Source organism: Microcaecilia unicolor, chromosome 5 (genome assembly GCF_901765095.1).
Source record: "Microcaecilia unicolor chromosome 5, aMicUni1.1, whole genome shotgun sequence".
Classification (NCBI taxonomy): Eukaryota; Metazoa; Chordata; class Amphibia; order Gymnophiona; family Siphonopidae; genus Microcaecilia; species Microcaecilia unicolor.
In genome coordinates, this window is record NC_044035.1 from 284,080,623 (window position 1) to 284,102,998 (window position 22,376).

The 22,376-nt window shown below is 39.4% G+C and overlaps 1 protein-coding gene across 2 annotated transcripts in view; it reads left to right on the plus strand.

The window, feature by feature from the left end:
* Window positions 1–324: 324 nt before the first annotated feature.
* The window catches only part of EPHA3 (EPH receptor A3), a 356,754-nt gene continuing 334,702 nt past the window's right edge, over window positions 325–22,376 (plus strand). For both annotated transcript variants that reach the window (XM_030204248.1, XM_030204249.1), the window contains exon 1: window positions 325–470. In XM_030204248.1, the coding sequence (XP_030060108.1) occupies window positions 374–470 (97 nt within the window). In that variant the 5' untranslated portion in view covers window positions 325–373. The remainder of the gene's footprint in view (window positions 471–22,376) is intronic.

The window sequence follows — 22,376 nt, forward strand, 5'->3', positions numbered from 1 at the left end:
TGCCTATTTTACATTTTATAAACACCCAGGGATAGAAGCTAGACGTATAATCCAGTGCAAAAAATAATCATTTGGTCTGAGCATTTGAATTTATTTTCATAAGTTCCTAACTTAAGTGCCAGTTCTTTGTTAAAAACCCTACTGGAAACTGCTTGTGGCTGGTGCCTTCTTTCACAGCAACACTAGGACCCGGGGAAAACCAGAGCTAGAGTTGCAGGCAGGCAAAAGACTCCTCCTTATCTCCTGTGTCAAACTTGACATCAGCTTGTGAGGGGAGCTTGCTAACTTGTGCAGCAATCTGCAGCTCTGCCGCTCACATCACTGGCAAGCTTCATGGAGATATGTGTCTCTCACTGCCCTCTGCTCCAGCAACATGGACTGTCAGCTCCCCTCCTGCATCTTCCGCTTCCTCCTCCTCCTCTCTGCTCTCAGCTGCTGGGGGGATCTGATTCTCCATCCTACCAACCAAGGTAAGACTCGGGGGGGGGGGGGGGGGGAGCTGCTGCATAGCTCAGGCAGCAAGCAGTGGAGGGGGGCCTCTGATACAGGGTATACACATGATGCCCATTCTTTAAAGTGGTTCACAATGAGATTATCTGCTGAGATGATAAAAAGTTGTTTTAGTTATACAAAGGCAACGGGAGTGAGGGCGGGCGCTTTCCAGCAGCAAATCTGGTACAGCCGAAGTGATTTTTTTCCTCCTCTCTCTCTCTCTTTCGCTGCTCTGGGAATCTGACAGCTCACGTTGTCTCTGAGACATCAGAGAGTCCTGAGACCCAGCTTGCAAAGTTTTCTTTCTCTTTTTCTGTCTGTGCTGATTTGGTAAATTATTGGCAGGATGCAGTACTGTAGGAAAAGTCTAAAAGGAATCATCCTTGAACTGCGATGGGGTGGTGGTGGTGGGAATAATTTTTTTCCCCCAGCATTGTGGCGGTTGGCCTTAGACAGCCGGAGTTCTGAGTGCAGTGTGTGCATTGCAGGAGGTGATGTGAGTAGCAGAGTGTGATAGTCTTAATCTAGGAGGTGAAGAAACAGCAATTATTCCAGCGGCTCTACTGCATTCACCGGTTCGGGGGAAAAGATAATATGCATGCGGATGTATGTTTACTGAGTGAGGCAGGTAAACACCGTGTCAAAATCCATTAGCATAATGACATTGCGTGCTATGAAATATTGAGAGGAGAACTTCTGCTGGGAAATCTAGAAATGTGTCAAAGTCAATGAGAAAGCAAAGCCATTGCTTGACTCGGGGTGTGCATATTTCTGTATTATTACCGGTGATTCATTATCTAGCGCCTCTCTTCCTTTATGTTCAGCTCATTAACAAAACCCCGGACCTAGTGAATTCCTTCCAGCAACTGCACAGAGGGAGACATTTCCCTTGCAACCGACCTGGCTTGACGGCGGCAAGTAGTTGAATTACTTTAATTGAAAGAGTCAGTGGGAAGATTAATTAATGTTGATAATTCTCCTTTAATGAAACAGAGATCAATTTAGTTGCTTGCCTTTTTCAAATCTGTACTATAGTGGCTGGTACAGTCGGTGGGACCCTGTCTTGAAGAGCTTATGATCTAAATTGTATCTGAGGCAATGGAGGGTCAAATGACTTGCCCAAGGTCACAAGGAGCATCAGTGAAAGAGCTGGGATTTGAACCCTAGACTACTGTTCTGCTCCAGGTCAGAGTTGGGATTGACTCTGTTTTCAAGGCTGAGGGCAGGTTTTCATGATTTTCTTCTCTTCCCCCTTTTTTTTAACCTGCTGAAATCCCTTCATTTTTTTTCTTCATCTTAGTTTGGATAAGGCCGAGGATTATTTGTACTCGATGCCTGTTTTGGATAAATGAAGTAAAACTGTTCCTGTTGTCGAGGTGACCATGCGGATTGCCAGAACTACCCCGTACGTAGAACCCGGAACTATCCCAGTACACGTACAAACCTGCGCTTGGCGGTAACTAAGGATCAATTGGACCCAGACAGTTCTAATCTGAACAAGGGACCTGTGGTTGGAGGGACTGTTCATATCTACCCTTAACAAGCTGTACAACAAAACCCACAGCTGTCGTATCTAGAATGTGTTTGTACAGATGTAGGTGCACAGATGATTATGTTAATTGGGTTTGGTACACAGAGAAAGTGAGAAGCTTGCCTAGAGGAAACAAGAATCAGAAACCTGCTGTATCAGGCAAAAGCTGAAGAAGGCAGTGCATCTAGTTTTTTTTTTTTTTTTTAATAAACCAAAGACACAAAACTACTCTATTTTTACCCTAAGGACATGTGTGAAAAGATGCAGCTTTAAACTTTCTCCATGAAATAGGCCGGGCATTTATTGCGTGGTGCTGAAAAGTATTTCTAAAAAAAAAAAAATAACTTCTTTTTAATAACAATCCACTCGAAAAATATGATCTACTTAAACAACGGAGGATATATTTCATTATTCTTATTTCCTTTCTTAAATAAGACAAAAAGCGTGATACCAGATAGTAGATTTTCCGTGCTAGTGGTAAGCGTTGGCGAAGCTTCAGAGCAGGGTCACTCTCTTGCCTAAGAGCATTAGGGTAAAGAGGGTATGGTAAACTCTTCAGTACAAGGATCCTTACTACCTCTTCTTACTAGTACGTCTGTACTTCTATAAATGACATTTTGGTGATCATATGAGCTTTTTTTTTCTTCTTTTGCTATAGTATACTTTTATAATCCATTTTTAAAATAAAATATCTACCCAACACCAATGCCTCATACACTCGTGACATTTTAGAGTTATATAACTGTATAATGCTAGATACAATTTTAAATTAGATTATGCAGGGAAGAGTCCTCCAATTCATTCCTGATGTACAGAACAGAAAATTTGCAATTATCCCCAGAAACGGGTGCTGACTTTTTGCAGCCCTAGAAATGTTGAGGTTCACTTTCTAGGATCCATTACAACCGACCCAACAGTCAACAAGAGAATCTCTCCCCTCCAAAATTCACTGTTTTTGCAAGATACCTGACTGATTCTTTTTCCTTCTTTCTTTGTTCTGACCTTCTAGTTTTATTTCTAGATAGATTTAATTAAACATTCTCCTCCATTCAGCTGCTCAATGAAGCTCCTATCTACATAATCCCATCCTGCCCATGATTTAAAAGGGTTTGAGTTCCTGACAGCTTTCTCCATAGATTAATGCTCCTCCAGCTTATTTTTCACAATCGACCCATGCCTTTAAATACTGGTTATCAGCAGCAAGAAATGATTACAATGGGAGACTGTCAAAAGTGGTCTATCTCTCCATTGACTGATTGCCAAAATCTAAACCTGACAAACAGAAACTAAGAAATGTTGCTCTGGCTCCTTCTTCTTTTTTTTTTAAATATTTGAACAGTAGCTTAACATAATAATATAAAATGTTTAGCTTCCAAATAAGGCTTAGGGCAGCTTACATTATTAGTAAATGAGGTTCCTTCCCCAAAGAGCTTATGAGCTAAGAACGTACTGAGGCTAAGGAAGATAAGCTTACTTGACAAGGTCACGGACAGTATTCAGTGCAAAGACAGGCTGATCTCCGTTTTCCCTGATTCTTGGTCCATTGCTCAAACTACTAGTTTACCGCTTCTGAAATCTATAATAATTTACTGTAACAATTTCAGGGCATCAATTAAAAAAAAAAACATGGAACACGAATCATAAAAACAAAAACAGAGAAAAATCCTTTAAAATAATCTTTGTGACCAAAGGCTGGAGATTATCTTTCTTCAGTATCCCTGGTAGAGGAATATCGAAATCGGGCCGTAGTACAGGACTATGCAAGAAGTTTTAATCTGAAACATCTCCCAATGCTAGTAGCCTTTGAATTTCGAACGTGTGGAAGTTTAAAGTAAAATGAAAGATTTATTAACAAATTTCTACCTTTCAAAACAGAAAATGCAGAACCCCTGCAATGGTGCCTTCAGCAAAGTGACATTAGACAAAAGAGAACATGCTCAGAGAAGGTGAAATAAGCATACGGGACGAGACCATTAACTTTCCGTCAAGTGCTTGGTAAAAGCCTCTGCCTTTCTGTTGGATGATTCCCAGCTATTGTGCCAGGGAGACGCTATCGTGGTCCACTCAGCCCTGTTTGCTCTGTGTCTGTGGAATGAGTGTGAGAGCCCGGGAGAGAGCTAGCATTCTGGTTTTTCTCTCCCTCTTACTTAGTTATTTGTACCACTAGGAAATTACCTCTAGTCTATATAGGTGGAGAAATAGATATAGATTAGGTTTGCATAATTAGGAAAAAAGAGACATCTCTCTCTCTCTCTCTCTCTCTCTCTCTCTCCTTAATTAATTTATTTTAAAGAAATTATCCTGCACAATCTCACCATTCTAGGCGAATTACAAATCACAAAACAAATTTAAATCACGCAATGCAATAAAACAAATAATTGACAAAACTCATCATTGATATAATTATGACGTTATTATTTAATACATTATTAATGAAGAAGGCAATGAAAACTAGAAATTCTCTTGCTAGAAATCTGCTATTCTGCAAGGAAGTGACTGCATGTGAGCATGATTTTTTTATATTTTAAAATGAAATGTTTTATTCAGTTGTATGTGAATTATATATATATTAATATGATAGGAAAAAATGATCCAAATGAATGGGTTGTTTCTGATTTGCTGATGTGAGGACGTTTCCATTTCCATATACCACCAGTCAATGCAAAACTGGTATTTATAGAGGCCAGGGAGAGCTCTGTGAGACAGTGAAATGTCCCAGTGTGCATGTGTTCCACTTTCTTAGGGGACAGAATACATGGAAGAGACTGGAGCTTTTGCAGAAGTTCCTGATGAGCACTGGGAGACACAGGCTGAAAATCTAGGCCGGCTTAATTCACACATTTTACTACTTACAAAAGGCAGCAGGAAAACGGAATTGATTTCTGGAAGTGCTGCCCCAGAAATCTTCTGCATTTTCAGTTCAGATTTCTGTGCTGCTCTGGGACTTTTGTGGAGGGCATTAACTCGTTTCTTCAGCAGCTCATGCTGATCACTAGGCTGAATGGATTTCTCCATTTGTAATTTAATTGCATTTTTAATCCTTTTCTGCAGTTACACTATTTGCTTGTGGGCACCAGAAACCTTCATTTCACTTTTTTTAGAGCCTGCACCAGTTAACACTTGACCTGGGTCATTAAGAAGCTTATCAGCAAATTTGTGTAAGCTTTTACTGACAACTGAAATTGCTTCAATAATATTTTGACTGTGCAAAAAGGAACTTTCTTCTAACCCCTTAAAAATCAACACAAAATGACTTTTTTTTTTTGCCAGGATAGAAAACTACAAATTATAACCAGCATGATGGACAATGCATAGCTTCAAACTTCTTACCAACTTATACTGCAGACATTTGCAAAAGAATATGGTATCAAATTCATTCATTTCCATGGGACTCCTCACAGGCAGAAAAGAAATGAAAGATTTTGTTCATTTCCTGAGCCTGAGATCAGTTTGCTAGTATGAGTGGGCATGAGCGAGCAGTTCATCCCACTGCTTGATGTGCCTGTCCTCTGAAAATGTTTATTATTTCCTTTCTGAATGAAGCAATCAGAAGGAGCTGAGGCAGATGAGATTAGATAATTAATGTGTTAGCATTTGAAAGAGGAAGGACCCAGTTTAGTGCATGCTAGCTAGTAGTTGAAACAATTTATAGTCCATCTGTCATACGTTTTTAAGCTTTTGGCCAAGTCAGCATGACCCATAGAACAATAAGGAGTGGCTATGGATATCGGCAGATCAACCAAGTCAGCATGCAGAATATGTGACTAACAATATGCAGGTGAATATTTCAAAGGATTTACACATTTAGCAGCCACCAGCAAATGTATAAATCCCCTTACGGATGGATTTTCAGCAACACTAGCCACAGTGGTACTAGGTGGCTAAGGCCACTGTGGAGTTTAATTTAAGCCTGCACTAAGTCAGTACAAACTGCTTCACTAGAGTGGCTGAGTTTTGTCATCATTTATATATATTCAGTAGAGATGGCCACACTGCTGTCTATTCATAGAGTGATGCTGATTATATTTATTTTTTTAAACATTGTAGCTGATGTTTAAAAAAATAAAAAAAAATAGGTTCACTGCATGCTCCTGTTAAAAACTAACTCAATAGACTTAAAAATATTCCATATGTTTATTAGGGAAACAGATAGAACAAACTTTTGTGGGCTTATAGTTTCCAAGACTACCAGTGGGCATGGGTATGTCTAGCCCCCCCCTACTTTTCTCTCAGCTGCCCCCCCCCCTAGCAGTCGGTTGCACTATTGGAGTAGCTGGTGGGGATCTCCAAGCTCCACCAGATGGAGAATTCCAGGACCTGAATCAACTAAGTGACGATTTACTTTGTCCCTTTCCAACAGACTGAGGCTCCGGATGTCTTTGAGCTGGGGGATCCCTGCCACGTTCAATACTTTTTAATTTGAATTTGTGTGGGGGGGGGGGGGCAGAAGAAGAAAGGGAAAGCACGTGGCAGATGCTGAGGGGAGGCAGAGGAAATGGGTTGCTCAGTGCCTAGGGTTCAACCATTTTAATCTTTGTCCCCCCCCCCTCAAAAAAAAAACCAAGATTTCAGTTCTAGTTACATCCAAAATAGTGTGATTTTAATACTGGAAAAAATAAAAATAATATGTTAGTTCACCATAGATTTCTATATAAGCACAAAAATAAAGGTCAACCAGAAAGTGTATAATGTGATAGCTTTTCATTGCCTACCTAACACATTTCCTAATAAACTTTCAAGCTTTATGCTCCTTTCAATATGGGTATGGGTATAAGTGATGAATTTGATATACCACCTTTCTATGGTACAACCCAAGTGGTTTACATATTATATATATATATATATATATATATATATATATATATATATATATATATATATATATATATATATATATATATATATATATATAAACAAACTGGTACAATCAAGACAAAATATGATGTTGCCTGAATATATAAGTGAACACACAACAGTCCTTTGGTTTTGACCTAAATAATTCCTGAAAGCTAGTCAAGAAACGTAATAAATTAATCCAGCAAAAATATATCACCTTAGATATTTTGCAGATTTTCATCTCTGCACATTCAAATGGAGTAATATGGCAACCTCATCACTTTAGTCAAGAACATCACAATCACTAGACTTCCATATAATGCAGTTACCTTTCTCATGGCACAATTTGAGTGCTGGGATAAGAACTGCACTTGTTATAAGCAACACATGTTATAAAAGAGGTGTTTTATAAAGAAACACTGTCCATAAAAAACTGATCACTGAGACTTAAAAAAAAAAAATCAGTAGCTCGTAAGGTAAAGCTTAACATAGGAGCATAAACAGCCGCCGTACTTATCCTATATCCCTATGAAAGTATGTGAAATCTAAACACTCTTACCAGATCTCACTGTATGTTTTTCAGTACAGCTCCAGTTTTCTTGCTAGCTTCTATAAGGGAAGACCTTTCTTACTTTATAATTCAGCTCGTGGGGTTTATAATATCTTGTGCTCCCAGAGGATGCAAGGAACTGTAAAGCAGCCATAGCATCAGTTATTGAAAATAATATTATTTAATTACCTGATTTTACTTTAACTTCTTGAACTCTACATGATACGCCATGGGACTGGTATCTGTTTTATTTTTATTCTGGTTAGTTGCAATAAACAGTAAAATATTTCTAGAATTTTGGCTAAAGCAATAATGAATTTTAAGCTGGTGTGGGATAAGTATAGAGGCTCTTTCGTTGCACAAGTGAAGAGAAAGTGGATGCATGTGCTAGTGGCCCATGTTTAAGTAGTTAAAGTGTCCTGTGAAAAATTCAACAATTAGTTTTGGGGTTGCCAAAATAGATGGCAAATGGTTAATATGACATTAGAAGTCATAGGAGAAGTGCAGGCAACTACCTAGCTGGATCTGCCTGGCAGGAATCAAGCACAACAAAAACGAGAAGTTATAGGAGAAAGGCAGGTGCTCAAGCCAGGCCTGTAAGGCAAGTTGTGCACAGGACCTAGAAAACCAATATTTGAACAACAGCTACACTAGTATATTTATTTTGACTAGGCTGCAATGACAGAATTATAGAAGCAGCAAGGACTGTTTGTCATGCTATACAGGGGACATAGAAGGCCAGTTGCTCAAGCAATGCCTACAATGGTATCAGCTGCTGTTTAGAGGAGGAAAGGAGGAAAGGAGGGGTGCAGGAGCAAACTAAGGGCCCTGTTTACAAAGGCATGCTAGCATCTTTAGTGCATGCTAACCGTGTAGATGCCCATAATATTCCTATGGGTGTCTACACAACGCACGCTAAAAATGCTAGCGTGCCTTTGTAAACAAGGCCGTAAGGGACCCTCTTAGTAAAGAATGGTAAAATCTGAGTTTAGAGCATTTTAACATGAGAGTTTCACACACACTAAGATCAGATTTTATGTGGCACTTTTTTAGGGCTTTTTCTTTTTTTCTTTTGCAGATTGTGCGCTAATGTTTCCATTAGTGCATGGTACCTGCAAACAATTTACGTGGGAGGTGCTAAGTGTTCTGGCATTAACTCTGCATTATCCAGTTATCATGCGCTAATCATAACACACTAGCCAGCTAATACAGGAATGCCCACTCAATGCCCGGTATACACCACCTCTGAAAAATATTTTTGAAAAATCAATAATGTGTAGGTTAGTGCACGCACACAGGCAAAATACTACAAAATGCTTTTTATGTGTTTCTGTGGTAGTCTGTATGCACTAGCCTATATATGGTGCCTAAAAAATCAGCACTGAAATCATTGCCTTCTAAGCGTATTCTATAATCGGCACCTAGATTTAGGCACCAATTATAGAATATGCTTAGTTGATATTTCAGCGCTGATACGTGCGCACATCCATTTATGCCAGCGAAGACATGGTGTAAATTTCAGCATATAGATTTAGGTACACTGGACCATATTCTATAACTAGGCGCCTAAATTTTGGAATGCCTATAAAATGCCCATTTCCCTGCCCATAATCACATCCCTTTCTGCTTCCGCACATTAGAAGTTCCACGCACATCGTTACAGAATACGCTTAGAGAGTTGTGCACCTAAATTCTAATCGGTGCCAATTAATGCTTATTATTGCTTGTTAAGTGTTGTTAAGCCAATTAAGTTATGTGCGGTGTTATAGAATCCGCACTGATTTTGATGCCTAAATCTAAGTGCACGATATAGAATCCAGGGGTAAAGGCCTAATGCCTTTTAGTTAAAGTGCCCCTAAATGTGAGACCTTATGGAACTAATTCTACAAAGCACAACAACAACACAGCAGAGATACCAAGAACAGGATGTGACTGGTGCCAAAATTGTTTTGATTCAACTTCCAGATGACTCGACACAGGCCGTGTTTCAGCTACAAAGCCTGCCTTAGGAGTCTGAAAATTTCAAGAAGCACATTTTGCCAAATGGCATCCAATACTCACAGACACATCAATGCAACCCAGAATCAAAAGTACAGCACACAATATGCACTGCTAAACTACACTGCTCACACAATCTCATAGCAAGTTTCTCCCTTAAACTTGTTTGTCGCCAAAACATGGTTTGTGTCGAATCATCTGGAATTGAATAAAAACATTTGGCACCAATCACACCTGTTCTTGCTATTTCCGCTGTGGTGCTGTGCTTTGCGCTACCTGTGGAGTTTTGTTCTTCTGTGTTTTGTTTTGCTAATTCTATAAAGTTATTTTCGTGGTATGTGGTCACATATGTAGGTAAATGACCTATTACTACTACTACTACTATTTAGCACTTCTATAGCGCTACAAGGCGTACGCAGCGCTGTACAAACATAGAAGAAGACAGTCCCTGCTCAAAGAGCTTACAACCTATTATTAAATTCCGATCAGTGTACAACTACATGTGTTGACATGACGGTGTGTACTTTGCCAGTAGGCTTGTATGGACCTGGAGTTTGCAAGTACGAATGTAGATTATTAAATACACCAATATATGTGCATACTTAAGTAATATAAACACAGACATCTGCTCTCCAGAAGAGTTAACTGTTCATGTCTGCTATGTAGGCCCAATTTCTGCCACTTAGGTTAATATTTTATAAAGATATAATGGGCACCTAGTTGCTCTCTTAAATTAGGTGTTCTGCTATAAAATCTCCCTCCATATGCTCATCTGCCTAAGGTGACTGGAATGAGGAAAATAACAAAAATTGTCCTAGATAATGGGAGGTATCTCAAAAGTGGTCATGCTTTATAGATGCAATTCAGGATATATCCATAGCAGTGAGGGCAGGAATAACTGAAAGAGTGAAAGGGGTACGTGATCTGTTTCTGCCATCATCTACAGTGTTACTCTATAATGAAATGCATGGACCTCCTATCACACGTAATTTCAAGAGGACATGGACAAGGGCATTTTGGGGGGCATTCCAGGGGTGTTCCCAGAATTTACATTCATTGTTACATAACAGACTCGATTGGCACCTAACTTAGGTGCCAGCACCTAAAGTTAGGTGCAGTTTACGCGCTTAGCGCTGTTCTATAAAGGATGTGGATCCTTTATAGAATAGTGCTCAGTGTTTAAATATTTCAGTGCCAATTGTTTGGTGGCATTTATAGAATTTAGTCCACAATGCATTAATGTGACGTGAACTGCCATGAGAAAACAAATACTGTATTTTGTGCCGCACTTTTCCATATGTATACCTGTTTCATTCATAGAAGTAAATGTTTGTGTGTGCATGTGTGTCGCTGTCTCCCTTCTTTTCATCCTCTCCTCTCTCCATATGCTCATCTTTTCAGATGCCAGTTTCTATACAGGACTGCTATGCTTGTGTAAATCTAGGACAGAAAAGTTCCTGGGCACAGAATATTGTGGAGTATTTAAACCACGGCACAGCATCAGCTGGTTGCCCTGTTAAATAATGCAGGCATGGTCTTCATTGAGGAGAGTGGAATTCCATAGCCCAGACAGTCTCCATGGGGCTAGGGGAGTTCCCCTTAATGTCGGCCCTTCCATCATCTCTGCAGTTTTCACTGTGGAGCAGACGCTGCAACACAGGAGCTCGATCATGAGAACATGCCCATTTTCTCACACATCAGGTCATATATGACCTTCTCTGGAAGGAGGGAGGTAGCAGCAGCATCAACAGTGCCTTGGGGTGGCAAAATGTAAATCTATCACTGCACTTATCCTAAGAAATAATTGCAAAAGTAACCTGCACTGTGCAACAGATACAGTCCCAAAACAAAAGGCATGGGGAAAGTAGCTTGCACTGCCCCACAAGTACAACTCCCACCCACCCCCACAAAAAAAAAAAGAAAACCAAAGGCAAGGGAAAGTACTTTGCAAAAATCAGTATACACTATCCAAACAAGCTTAATAGGTGAACTAGGTGGGCCATGTTTGTCTTTATGTACCTTCATCTATTATCTTATTATGTTCTTATAGTGTATATCTATTTTGATTTGACACTAAATATTGAGAATGTAAGGAGAAAATATTGTTAAAAGTTTTGTGCATGAAATAAAATTTGTTACTTATGAAATAATTATTTCCAGTGTTTCCATAGCATCCTGAACCAGAGCATTTTATGAGTAATTACAGACAAGCACAATGAGAAAATAACTCTAGGCTATAGATTGGTAACAATTTAGGTCATTGCGGTGATGACAGTTAAGTGTTCACAATTAACACTAGAATTAACAAACTTATTAAGCTATTTATTTTCTAAAATTGTTCTTCATTGTGAGATTTCCCCAGAGGCAGAAAATAACAGCAAAGTCCTTCAACAGCCCTAAATATTTAACCTTCCAGGAGAATACTTAGGGACCCTCTTTCATTTGCCAAAAGCTTTGCAAACACATCTGCAGGTGATCAGGATTCTGCCGCCAGTGAGGGTCACTGCAAGCTGTCACTAAATGCAGGAACAGTTGACCAGCTCCGAGAGCAAGTCCCTGGAGCTGAACTTCCCAATGTACTAGCACGCCAAGGTCCTCATTCCTTCAGCTCATAGAAAACAATTCAGAAATGCAACCAAACTGAGATGTCAGCCACCTAAAAGATGTTTATTCAAGAATAGCAATTCCTCAGGCTTCTGTTCTTTTCAGTTCTGCAATATTATTTGCATTCTGTCTTGTGGTATTAACTCACTCATTTTTCAAGTTAAAAGTGATTAAAGCTTGTTGAGGAAAGGAGAAGGGAATTGCTCTTCTAATTGAGGTACATTGAACCCTTTAATGTTCAGAATGTAAAAGACCCCCCTTTACTGTTAATTTAAAAGGATGCTTTTTCCTCACTTGATTGTGTTAGGAATACAAAGAATGTATTTCAAATAGCTAACAGAACAATAGTATTTAAAAAAAATGAATATTTCCAGTGTGCCTGATCAAAAAGACAATACAAAATGTGAATCCATTTTCTGTTCAATAATATAAATGTAGTCCCTAAAAACAGAGAAATCCATTAAACAAGAAAACTCTTAAGAGTATTTTTCCCTGTTTTAGTTCTGTGCCTGTGAAAACGCAGGGGCCATTTTACTAAGCAGTGGTAAAAAGTGGCCCGCGCTAGTTTTAGCATGTGAAATTGGCACACGCTGGGCCATTTTCACTGTGGCAGGAAAAAGGCCTTTTTAAAAATGAGGCAGTAAATGGCCGTGCACTAATATTAAAATTAGTGCATGACTAGTTACTGCCCGAGCCCTTACCGTCACCTATTTAGAAGGTGGTAAGGGCTCACGCGTTACTCGTGAGGTAATCAGGCAGAATGTGGCAATGTGGCTGTGCTGCCAATTACCGCTGGGAACTTCCCCACCGTGGGAAACTGTGCACACCAACTTTGGAATTACCGCCAGAGTCCCGTGCGACCCTAGCGATAGGGTTGATTTGGTGAGTGCTGCGCATGCGGTAGCCCCACCATGGCTTAGTGAAAGGGCCCCTTAGTTACTGGCTATGACAGTGGGAAGCAGCCTCTGACAAGAAACTAATATCTGAAGCAGATTCAAAGAGGTGGGGAGAAGAAGGAGATGGCAAAAGAAATGAGATCCGCAAAGTGCCACAACTTTTACTTCTAATGCCATAAAGTAGGGCCAAGGAGACAAATGGTTTATGAAGCAGGTTAGATTGGGTCTCCAGTGTAATTGTCTTTGCCTATCCCATCCCTCACGACCCCCAGTCTCCTTTACATAGAAGTTTATTGAACTCTTTCAAAAAAAATAATCACGTAAAATGAACCTATTTATTTGAACTTTCTAGAAGGCGGCTCACTTTTTATCTACTTGTTCAGAAAGGAATCTTTAAGGCTGTTGTTAAACTCGGTTCAATAAAATCCTATAAAGATAGAATATTAAAATAGGAAAGCTTTCAAACAACTAACAAAAAAACCTAAAAAATCACACAGACCTAGGAAAATATTAATATTAATAGTGTAAGTTAAACATTTTAGCAAACAATTTTTTCCCATTAAAACTTGAAGCAAGGTTATTAGGATTCTGCACAGAGCAGGAAATTTGAAACGTTATTTTTTAAGTCTGCCTGGAACTGTGGGCACAAGCTTTCAAAGACAACACCAAATCTTGAGCAGACAAGTTTCTGAGCAAAGGACGGTGAAGAAAGCCCTTCATAACTGTGGAGCAAACTGCAGAAAAAAGTGATACAAATCGAAATATGCATGTTTAAATTCAAACTGTAAACCTGCATAATCTGGGCATAAGCCGTGTGTTTATTATGGTAACTGTGCAGGATAGAAGCTACCAGGCCGTATGTTAGAGAAAAGCTGTTTCAAAGCTGGATGTAAATTAAAGTTTCAGCTTTCAAAGACTTCTATAAACTATAATAAACATAGAGTCTCTGGATATTTCCAAATCCCAATTAAAACTGTGGTAGAAGTGGGAGAAGATTTATTTTAATTTGTTGCCTCTTAGGGTTTACTGCTCCTGCTTCATACTTTACCCAATGAAGAATAAAAAACACAAAACATTTAGCCTATCAAAACCGACTTGGATTTAATAACCATACTAAAGCAGACAAGCAGGAGCAGGGTTCATTTCAGCATTCCCATATTTCCATCCCAGAAAGAAATAATGTTTATAAACGAAACCAGGTAGTTTGACCTCTGGAAACTAAAAATAGGTTAAATGTATTTTCAAGTAAAAAAAAAATTCAGGCATCTCAGGTTTAAGAATAGTCATAGATTGAAAACAAATCTCATCACTTTGGGGCAGGTTATAACCTGCCCCAAAGTGAATGAGATTTGTTTTAAATCTATGACTATTCTTATATTATATATATATATATATATATATATAATATATATACACACACACACCACATACACACACACACACTTGTAAGAAGTCCTTAATTAATTAACTTTTATTTGTGCATTTAAACCATTTAAAAAGCAATTTGGCTTTCAAGCTTTTCCTATCAGTTTGTCTATGTGAAGACCAGAATGTCACAGACACCAGCAATGTGCTTATAGAGTTTTTTTTTTTAAATTGTGTGCTTTTTATTTTATTTATTGATCTTTTAACTTTATTATGAGAGGTGACAGGATTTTCTGTTTAAATTGTAGTACAATTTACATAGACTTCCAAGTCATTCATTCTCCTTTTTGAAAAGATAATTAATATACCCTTCCCTTTTACAAAGCCGTGAGCCCACTTTCAATGGCTGTGTTGGCATTACTGCACTGGCAACTGCTAGCACAGCTTTGTAAAATGGGGGGTAAATAATTTCATGATTTTATTTTCTAGCAAAAAAGATAGATTTTCTACCACTCTCAATTGTCTTTGACCAGTATAGAAAGGAGTTAAGAACAAGTTATAAATATTAAAGCATGCAGAAAGAAAATGGGGAAAAATGAATCTAATATCATTGTTATTAATGTCCATACTAATAGGAATAATAATTTCTCTTCATTGATAGTACTGTAAATTGAATATTTTAGAACTCTAGGTTATTGTAAGAGCTTGGTTAGGTCTTTATAATTCATAGAGGATCTATGAATGTCAGTGAGAAAGTGAGGCTGGTTATTCAGTGATGAGGCCAGTGGAAATCAGGGAAATGGTGAGACCCATTATTTTCTAGGAGATAGTAGATCGGTGGTGCTCAGCGAAGCAGTAAGTCCGATAACTCTCAGGAATTGGGTGTGGCCAGAGAATCATGAAGACAGTAAAGTCAGTGGTTCACTGGAACAGGGTGAGGCAAGTAGTTCAGGGAAATGGTGAGGCTGATGACTTACAGGGAGAGTGAGGCTGCCAACTCAGGGAGATGGTGAGACTGGTGGTTCTCAGGCAGATGGTGAGACCAGTTATTCTTAGGACGTTTGTAGTTTGGAAGGCCCCATGTCTCATTTATAATAATACGAGTAATAATGTAAGCAAAACCCCAGAAATGATATCTCCAGATGGTGCTGTAATCTTTACAGAAAGCAGGCAGATATCATGGAGCACTGAATACTGAAGGCCTCTCTTCTCAGGCACAGTTTCAATCCAATGCCAGTATAATGTTTTTCATTTTAATACCCTCCAACAGTACACCATGTCAAAGTAACCCTTTTAATAAAAATTTAAAAGTAATCATTTAACTTCCAACACATGGGATTTTATCCAGACTTGAATATATGGAAGATTTTGACTTCCAAAAATGAGGGTTGAACTCCAGCCTTGCTTGGGGGTGGTGGAGGGGGGAAGCGGCCGGATCCAGCTGTGTTCTCTGAGAATGCCTCACACATGCACAAATCCAGCTGAACAGCACAGTCTGGATTAGGTTCTGGAAGAGCGAAGACTGGTATCATGTGTACAGACCTGCGCATTTTAATTGTGCCTCCTGCCTAACTTTACAACCATGATGTCATAGTTTTGAGGCACCTGTTGCCTCAAGCTTTCTAACACTTCATCCCAAGATTTGGAATGACATTTGCTATGATGCGTACTCTGCACAAAATCAGATGAGTAATACCAAACACAGAGGCCTCATGGCAGTCTGTCAAGATCATAAATCCATGTATGATCACGCACAGGCTGAATAGCAATAGAAGTAACCAGATAGCATTGCAATGAGGGTGCTGTACCCTACATATTCTATCAGGTTTTGGTATTGGATATTATGGACTAATGTGAAATCGTTGCCCCACTGCAAACTTTTTAAAACAATACAAAGAACCCTCTAAAGGTACATTCATCTGATCTAATGGTTATTGTCCACAGCAGTGTCCTGTCCTATAATCTATTCAGCAGTTATCTGCCATATAATCTTACTCAGCAGATTCCTCCCAATAATGGGTTTGTTAGCGAGAACACTTTCAGTGACTTCTTTTTCATAGGGATATAATTTGACCTGGGTGTCAAATTATTTTCTACAAAACTTCTAGCATTTAGGTATCTTAGACCTAACAGCTAGCTCCAAATGCTCATATGTGGGAGTTAAAGAAACAGACCTGCTCAGTGCTCTTATATCTTCCCAAACAAGCAGTCAGTCAACTAGTATATCAGTATTTATCAGCCTGGCCATGCTGCCTCATATAAAAATCTTGGTTTTCAGAATATCCAGATGTTTAGACTCTCTTATCTCTTCCTATTCCCCTCCATGGAAATTCTGTTCATCAGGTAAGTCACTCTCAACTGTGCCCTACTCCATCACCAACTCCGGACTCCATTCCTTCCATCTTGCTTTGTGGTTGCACCTGGAATAGATTCCCCAAGTTGATGCATCATGTTCCATCTCTGGATCTATTCAAATCCAGGTTAAAAGCCCTCCTTTTTGAGGCTACAATTAACTCGTAACCCCGTATGTACCCTGTTTAATACTTACGATATTTTAATCGTTCCTCTAATGCATAGGGTTCATGTTTTCCCAATGAATATGTATGAGATCTATTTGCATACAATTAAGGCAAAGCATGCAAACAGATCTCATGCATATTCATTGAGGAAATCATGAAAACCTTACTGGGTTGTGGCCTTTGAGGACCAAGGTTGTCCAGTCCTGCCCTAATAAATGAAATTCCCTAATCTCTTTTTTGTCCTGTTTTTCTGTCTTGAATAGGCTATAACCTTTTTCGAGCAGGGACTGTGTCTTACTGTATACAGCACTGCAATGGCTAGTTGCACTATAGAAATGATAAATAGTAGTAGTAGTACTAGTAGTAATGGCCCGATGTATGTAAAGATATCCCATGCATATTTATTGTGGTTATCCAGAGAATAAGGTTTTATTTCAAACACATTGGCAAGGATGAGGAAACCCAGGTTTAGAACTGTTTTGGGCATTTCTTATCTGTCAGAACCCCCAATAGATCTTAGAAGTTTGTCTGCCATTCCTTGTTTTGGATTTATTCTTAACCTGCATTCTGTAGTGCTTTCATAGTATTAAACTATTGCACTGTGTATGTGTCACAGCTTTAAAACTCTGGGAAATGTGTTTTTATCTGAAGAAAAAATATAGCAGACCACAAACTGGCCTTTGTTGTATACTTATATTTCCATAGTGCTAAAAATGCTAAGCCCTCCTTCCTAAATCAATCTGCTGGCCCCTAAATATATGGCCCCCTTCCTTCCTAAAGAAAAGACCTCATATGGCCTCCATAATAGCTGCAGTGCAACTGGCTATTCAGTTTAATAGAACTGTTGCCTTGCTTCAATCATAGGTTATAAAACCTCCCAATTACTCTTTTGTAATTTTTATGATGTGCAAATAGGGCCAGATTCTATATAAGGCGCCTAAAAAATCCATGCGATAAACATTTCCGCCTAAGCGTATTCTAGAAGCAGTGCCTAGATTTAGGCGCGGTATGTAGAATACACTTAGTTGATATCCCAGCGCCTAAAACTATGGGCTTCCATTTACACCAACAAAAATGTGGGGTAAATTCCTGCACATAAACTTACGCGCACTGGGCCATATTCTATAACTATGTGTGTAAATTTCCCCACCCATAGCCACGTCCCTTTTGAACTGCACAAATTAGAATTGAGGCACAGTTCATTACAGAACACGCTTAGTGAGTTGTGTGCGTAAATTCTAATTATTACAAATTAGTGCTTATTATTGCTTGTTAAGTGCTGTTATCAATGCTGATTAGCTTGTTAACGAATTAAGTTATGCACGCTGTTATAGAATACACCTGGATTTCAGTGCAGATCTGTAAGTGTGCTATATAGGATCAGGGGGATAATGTGCAAAATAACCTCTCCCAACTTGTGCAAAATCACAAAGTCACAATCTTGAATAAATCTTCTTAGATGGCCGTACTAAATTCTTTCAACAACATAAAGCAGCACTTATCCCAAATCTTAGATCCCTACGGGGATCTCCGTTTCACTGAAGGGTTTCTTCAGGGGAGAATGAAGACCGCTGACATAATTATTCGGCACCATTCACACAATCCAAGACTCTGTAAAATGAAATATATATGAGCCGCACAGGGTGAAGAAAGCTGGCAATCATACTGTCACAAAAGTGTTTAGCAATCATTGTGAATGAATCTAGCAAAATGGTGGCGGAACTTAAATGATGCTGAAGTTCAATCACCAAACAAAAAACAAGCTCACCGCTGCCCAATCCAAAAATGACCTAAAGAAATCCTACTTTTTTTTTTAATGATGATCTGTAAAAAGTTTAAAGGAAAAGTTGAAAGAAAAACAGTCTACTATACTTTAATTTAATCCAAAGGGTTCCAAAGAACATAAAGTGGATCCATCATTGTTCCCACTGCAGTAGTTTTAAAGCAAGGTCTCCTCCTCTTTCACTGATGGTCACATGTTCAATCATAAAACAAACAAACAAACAAACAAACAAACTCATCAAAAGAATAGCCTGAGGTAGAGCAATGTGATACAAGGGGGATGCCCAACTTATTTCTGTTCAATAATTCAGAGAAGTATATTGCAAATGGTTTTACCTATGTTTAAATTGTTACATCTGCATTTAAGAGCATAGACCACATGGAGGGGCATAATCGAAAGGAACACCCAAGTTTTGTTGAGGACGTCCTCGCAAAACGTCCCGATGGAGGGGCGGGGGAAAACCATATTATTGAAACAAGATGTACGTCCATCTTTCGATAATACGGTCAGGGATGCCCAAATCTTGAAATTTTGGTCGTCCTTAGAGATGGTCGTTCCTAGACTTGGACGTTTCTGATTTTCGGCGATAATGGAAACCAAGGATGCCCATCTCAGAAACGACCAAATGCAAGCCCTTTGGTCATGGGAGGAACCAGCATTTGTAGTGCACTGGTCACCCTGACATGCCAGGACACCAACTGGGCACCCTAGGGGCACTGCAGTGGACTTCATAAAATTCTCCCAGGAACATAGCTCCCCTACCTTGTCTGATGAGCCCCCAACCCCCCCAAAACCCCACTACCCACAACTATACACCACTATCATAGCCCTTATGGGTGAAGGGGGGCACCTAGATGTGGGTACAATGGGTTTCTGGTGGGTTTTGGAGGGCTCGCTGTTTCATCCACAAATGTAACAGGTAGGGAGGGGTATGGGCCTGGGTCTGTCTGCCTGAAGTGCACTGCACCCATTAAAACTGCTCCAGGTACCTGCATACTGCTGTGATGGACCTGAGTATGACATCTGAGGTTGGCAAAATATTGTTAAAGATGTTTCATGAGGGTGGGAGGGGGTTAGTGACCACTGGGGGAGTAAGGGGAGATCATCCCAAATTCTCTTCGGTGGTGATCTGGTCATTTCGGCCACCTTTTTGTGCCTTGGTCGTAAGAAAAACATGACCAGGTAAACTTGTTCAAGTGCTTGTCAGGGACGCCCTTTTTTTTTCCATTATGGGTTGAGGACGTCCATGTGTTAGGCATGCCCAAGTCCCGCCTTCGCTATGCCTCCTATATGCCCCCTTGAACTTTGGCTGTCCCTGCAACGGAAATCAATTGGGGACGTCCAAAATCGGCTTTCGATTATACCGATTTGGACGACCCTGTGAGAAGGATGCCCAACTTCCGATTTGTGTCGAAAGATGGGCATCCTCTTTTGAAAATGAGCCCAATGGTCAGTCTTGCAAATCATGCTGCCCCTCAAGACATATTGTTTGCCATCATAAGGATTAATAAATAAGGAAGTTTCCAATATCATATTGCATGTGTTGCAACTGCTGATCCCGAAAAGCTGAATGAGTGGCCATAATATCCCAATTCCACTTGATGACATTCACCACCACTTCCTTGCCTGTCGAAAACTGTAACACATAGGCGCATACAGTATTATCATAAACAACTGGATCACGTGATCGTAACAGTAAATTCTGGTTACAATATTTGGCGCGTTTTTATGCTTTTTTCAAAGCACCATGTGGGTAACCTCTTTTAGACAGATCTTCAAAACCACCTTTTATTGTAGCTTGAAATCCAAATAATCCGAACAGATATGCTTATATCACAAAAATTGTGAATAGGGAAGAGTATCTTTGACTTTCACAGGATGACAATTATCATACTGGAGCATTGTGTTACAGTCAGTAGATTGTTTTGTAGTGACAAACTGTGTCCGCGATAGGTTTACTTGGACATCCAAAAAATGTACAGACTTGTTAGAAAAAGTATAAGTAAATTGGATGTGTGTATTACAGGTGTAAAGTCATTGGACAAACTTATTCAATTCTCTTCCCATCTCAACCAAAAAACCCCACATCAATATATCTCACCCATAGATAGATCTTTTCCCCGTAGGGATCAAAGACTTAAGATAAGTGCTGCTTTATGTTGTTCAAAGAATTTAGTATTGCCACCTATGAAGATTTATTCAAATTTATTTTGCACAAGTTGAGAGCATTATTTTGCACATTATTTGCACATTATAAAAATTACAAAAAGAGTAAATTGGGAGTTTTATGGCCTATAATTGAAGCAAGGCAACATTTATATTAACTGAATAGTCAGTTGGCACTACAGCTATTATGCTGGCCATATGAGGTCTTTTCTCCCATTATATCAAATATCATTAGTTGAGATTGCTGTGCATTCCGCTGTTTGTTTAGTGTCCTGAAGATATGGCCCATTTTCCCTGCCTAAAAAGGGCTGCTGGCCCCTGAATATATGGCCCCTCTTTCCTTCCTAGAAAAGGCTATTGGCCTCTGATGATATGGCTTCTCTTTCCTTTTCAGAGAGGGTTGCTAACCCTTAAAGATGTAACTCCGCCTTCCTTTCTAAAGAAGGCTACTGGCCCCTGAAGATATGACCTGTCATTCCTGCCTAAAGAGAGCTATTGGCCCCTGAATATATGCACCCCCTTTCTTTCCTAAAAAAGGCTGCTGGCGTCTGATGATATAGCTTCTCTTTCCTTTTTAGAGAGGGCTGCTAACTCTTAAAGCTGTGACTCCTCCTTCCTTAGTAAAGAAGGCTTCTGGCCACTGAGGATTTGATCCTTCTTTCCTTCCTAAAGAGGGTTGCTGGCCCCTAAAAATGTGACCCCTTCTTGCTTTCAAAAGATGGCTGCTGGGTGGATATATCCTGCTTTTAGATTATTAACTCAATTGAGAAACTCTACATGCTGAGTTGTTATGTTTTTCCATTCTGTATCTATGGAGAAAATCATGTAGATGGTTATATGAAATGTAAGTTATCTGCCTTGGTGTCTGTGCATGGTGATGACTAACACATTTTCTATGGGCGACTTACAATATGAAGATCTGTCCTGACGTTTAGCTTTGCTTGTTAAAATAAGCCATGCTCAGAAATAGATACCATGATTTGGCAAAAGTTCTTGGACTTGATGGTTCACTTACATGAGTTTCAAAGTTGATGCTTGCACTCTGTAATGTTGCTTTTGCACTATGAAGGTTACCCACTTGATTTTGAAGTAGCAATACAGTAATGGGTCTGTGAGGAAAACACATTTTAATCATGGACAACATGAGCAGTATGTTGCCACAGAGTATACAATCAATAGCTGTAATTCACTGGAAAAAGTTGCAGACATTGAAAGAGGTCAACAAAGCTATTCTAACTTATTGACGCTGTTCAAACTGACAGTACTGATGGGCATCAATTTTAGTAGAAATCGCAAAAAGCAGAGCCTACTTAACATGATGCATTTTACCTTCATCTTTCAGTTTGTTCTCCATCAATACTTGTCTACTCTATACTATTTAAAATCACATACTACCTTAAGTATGAATGTGCTGTTATTAATTCTGCATTAGTGCAACTGTTGAATGCTTTTGCCACATTTCACAGACTTAAGCTCATTCCTGAAGCTGCCTGTTCATTTCATGTTGCAATACTGTACTTTACCCTTCTTACTTCAAGCACCCCCTTTATTCTGCTTTCCCCACCATCCCCTAATGCTATAAAATGGAATGCCAAACTTTTATGAAGCGGCGGTAAGCCCAACGTGGGACTACCGC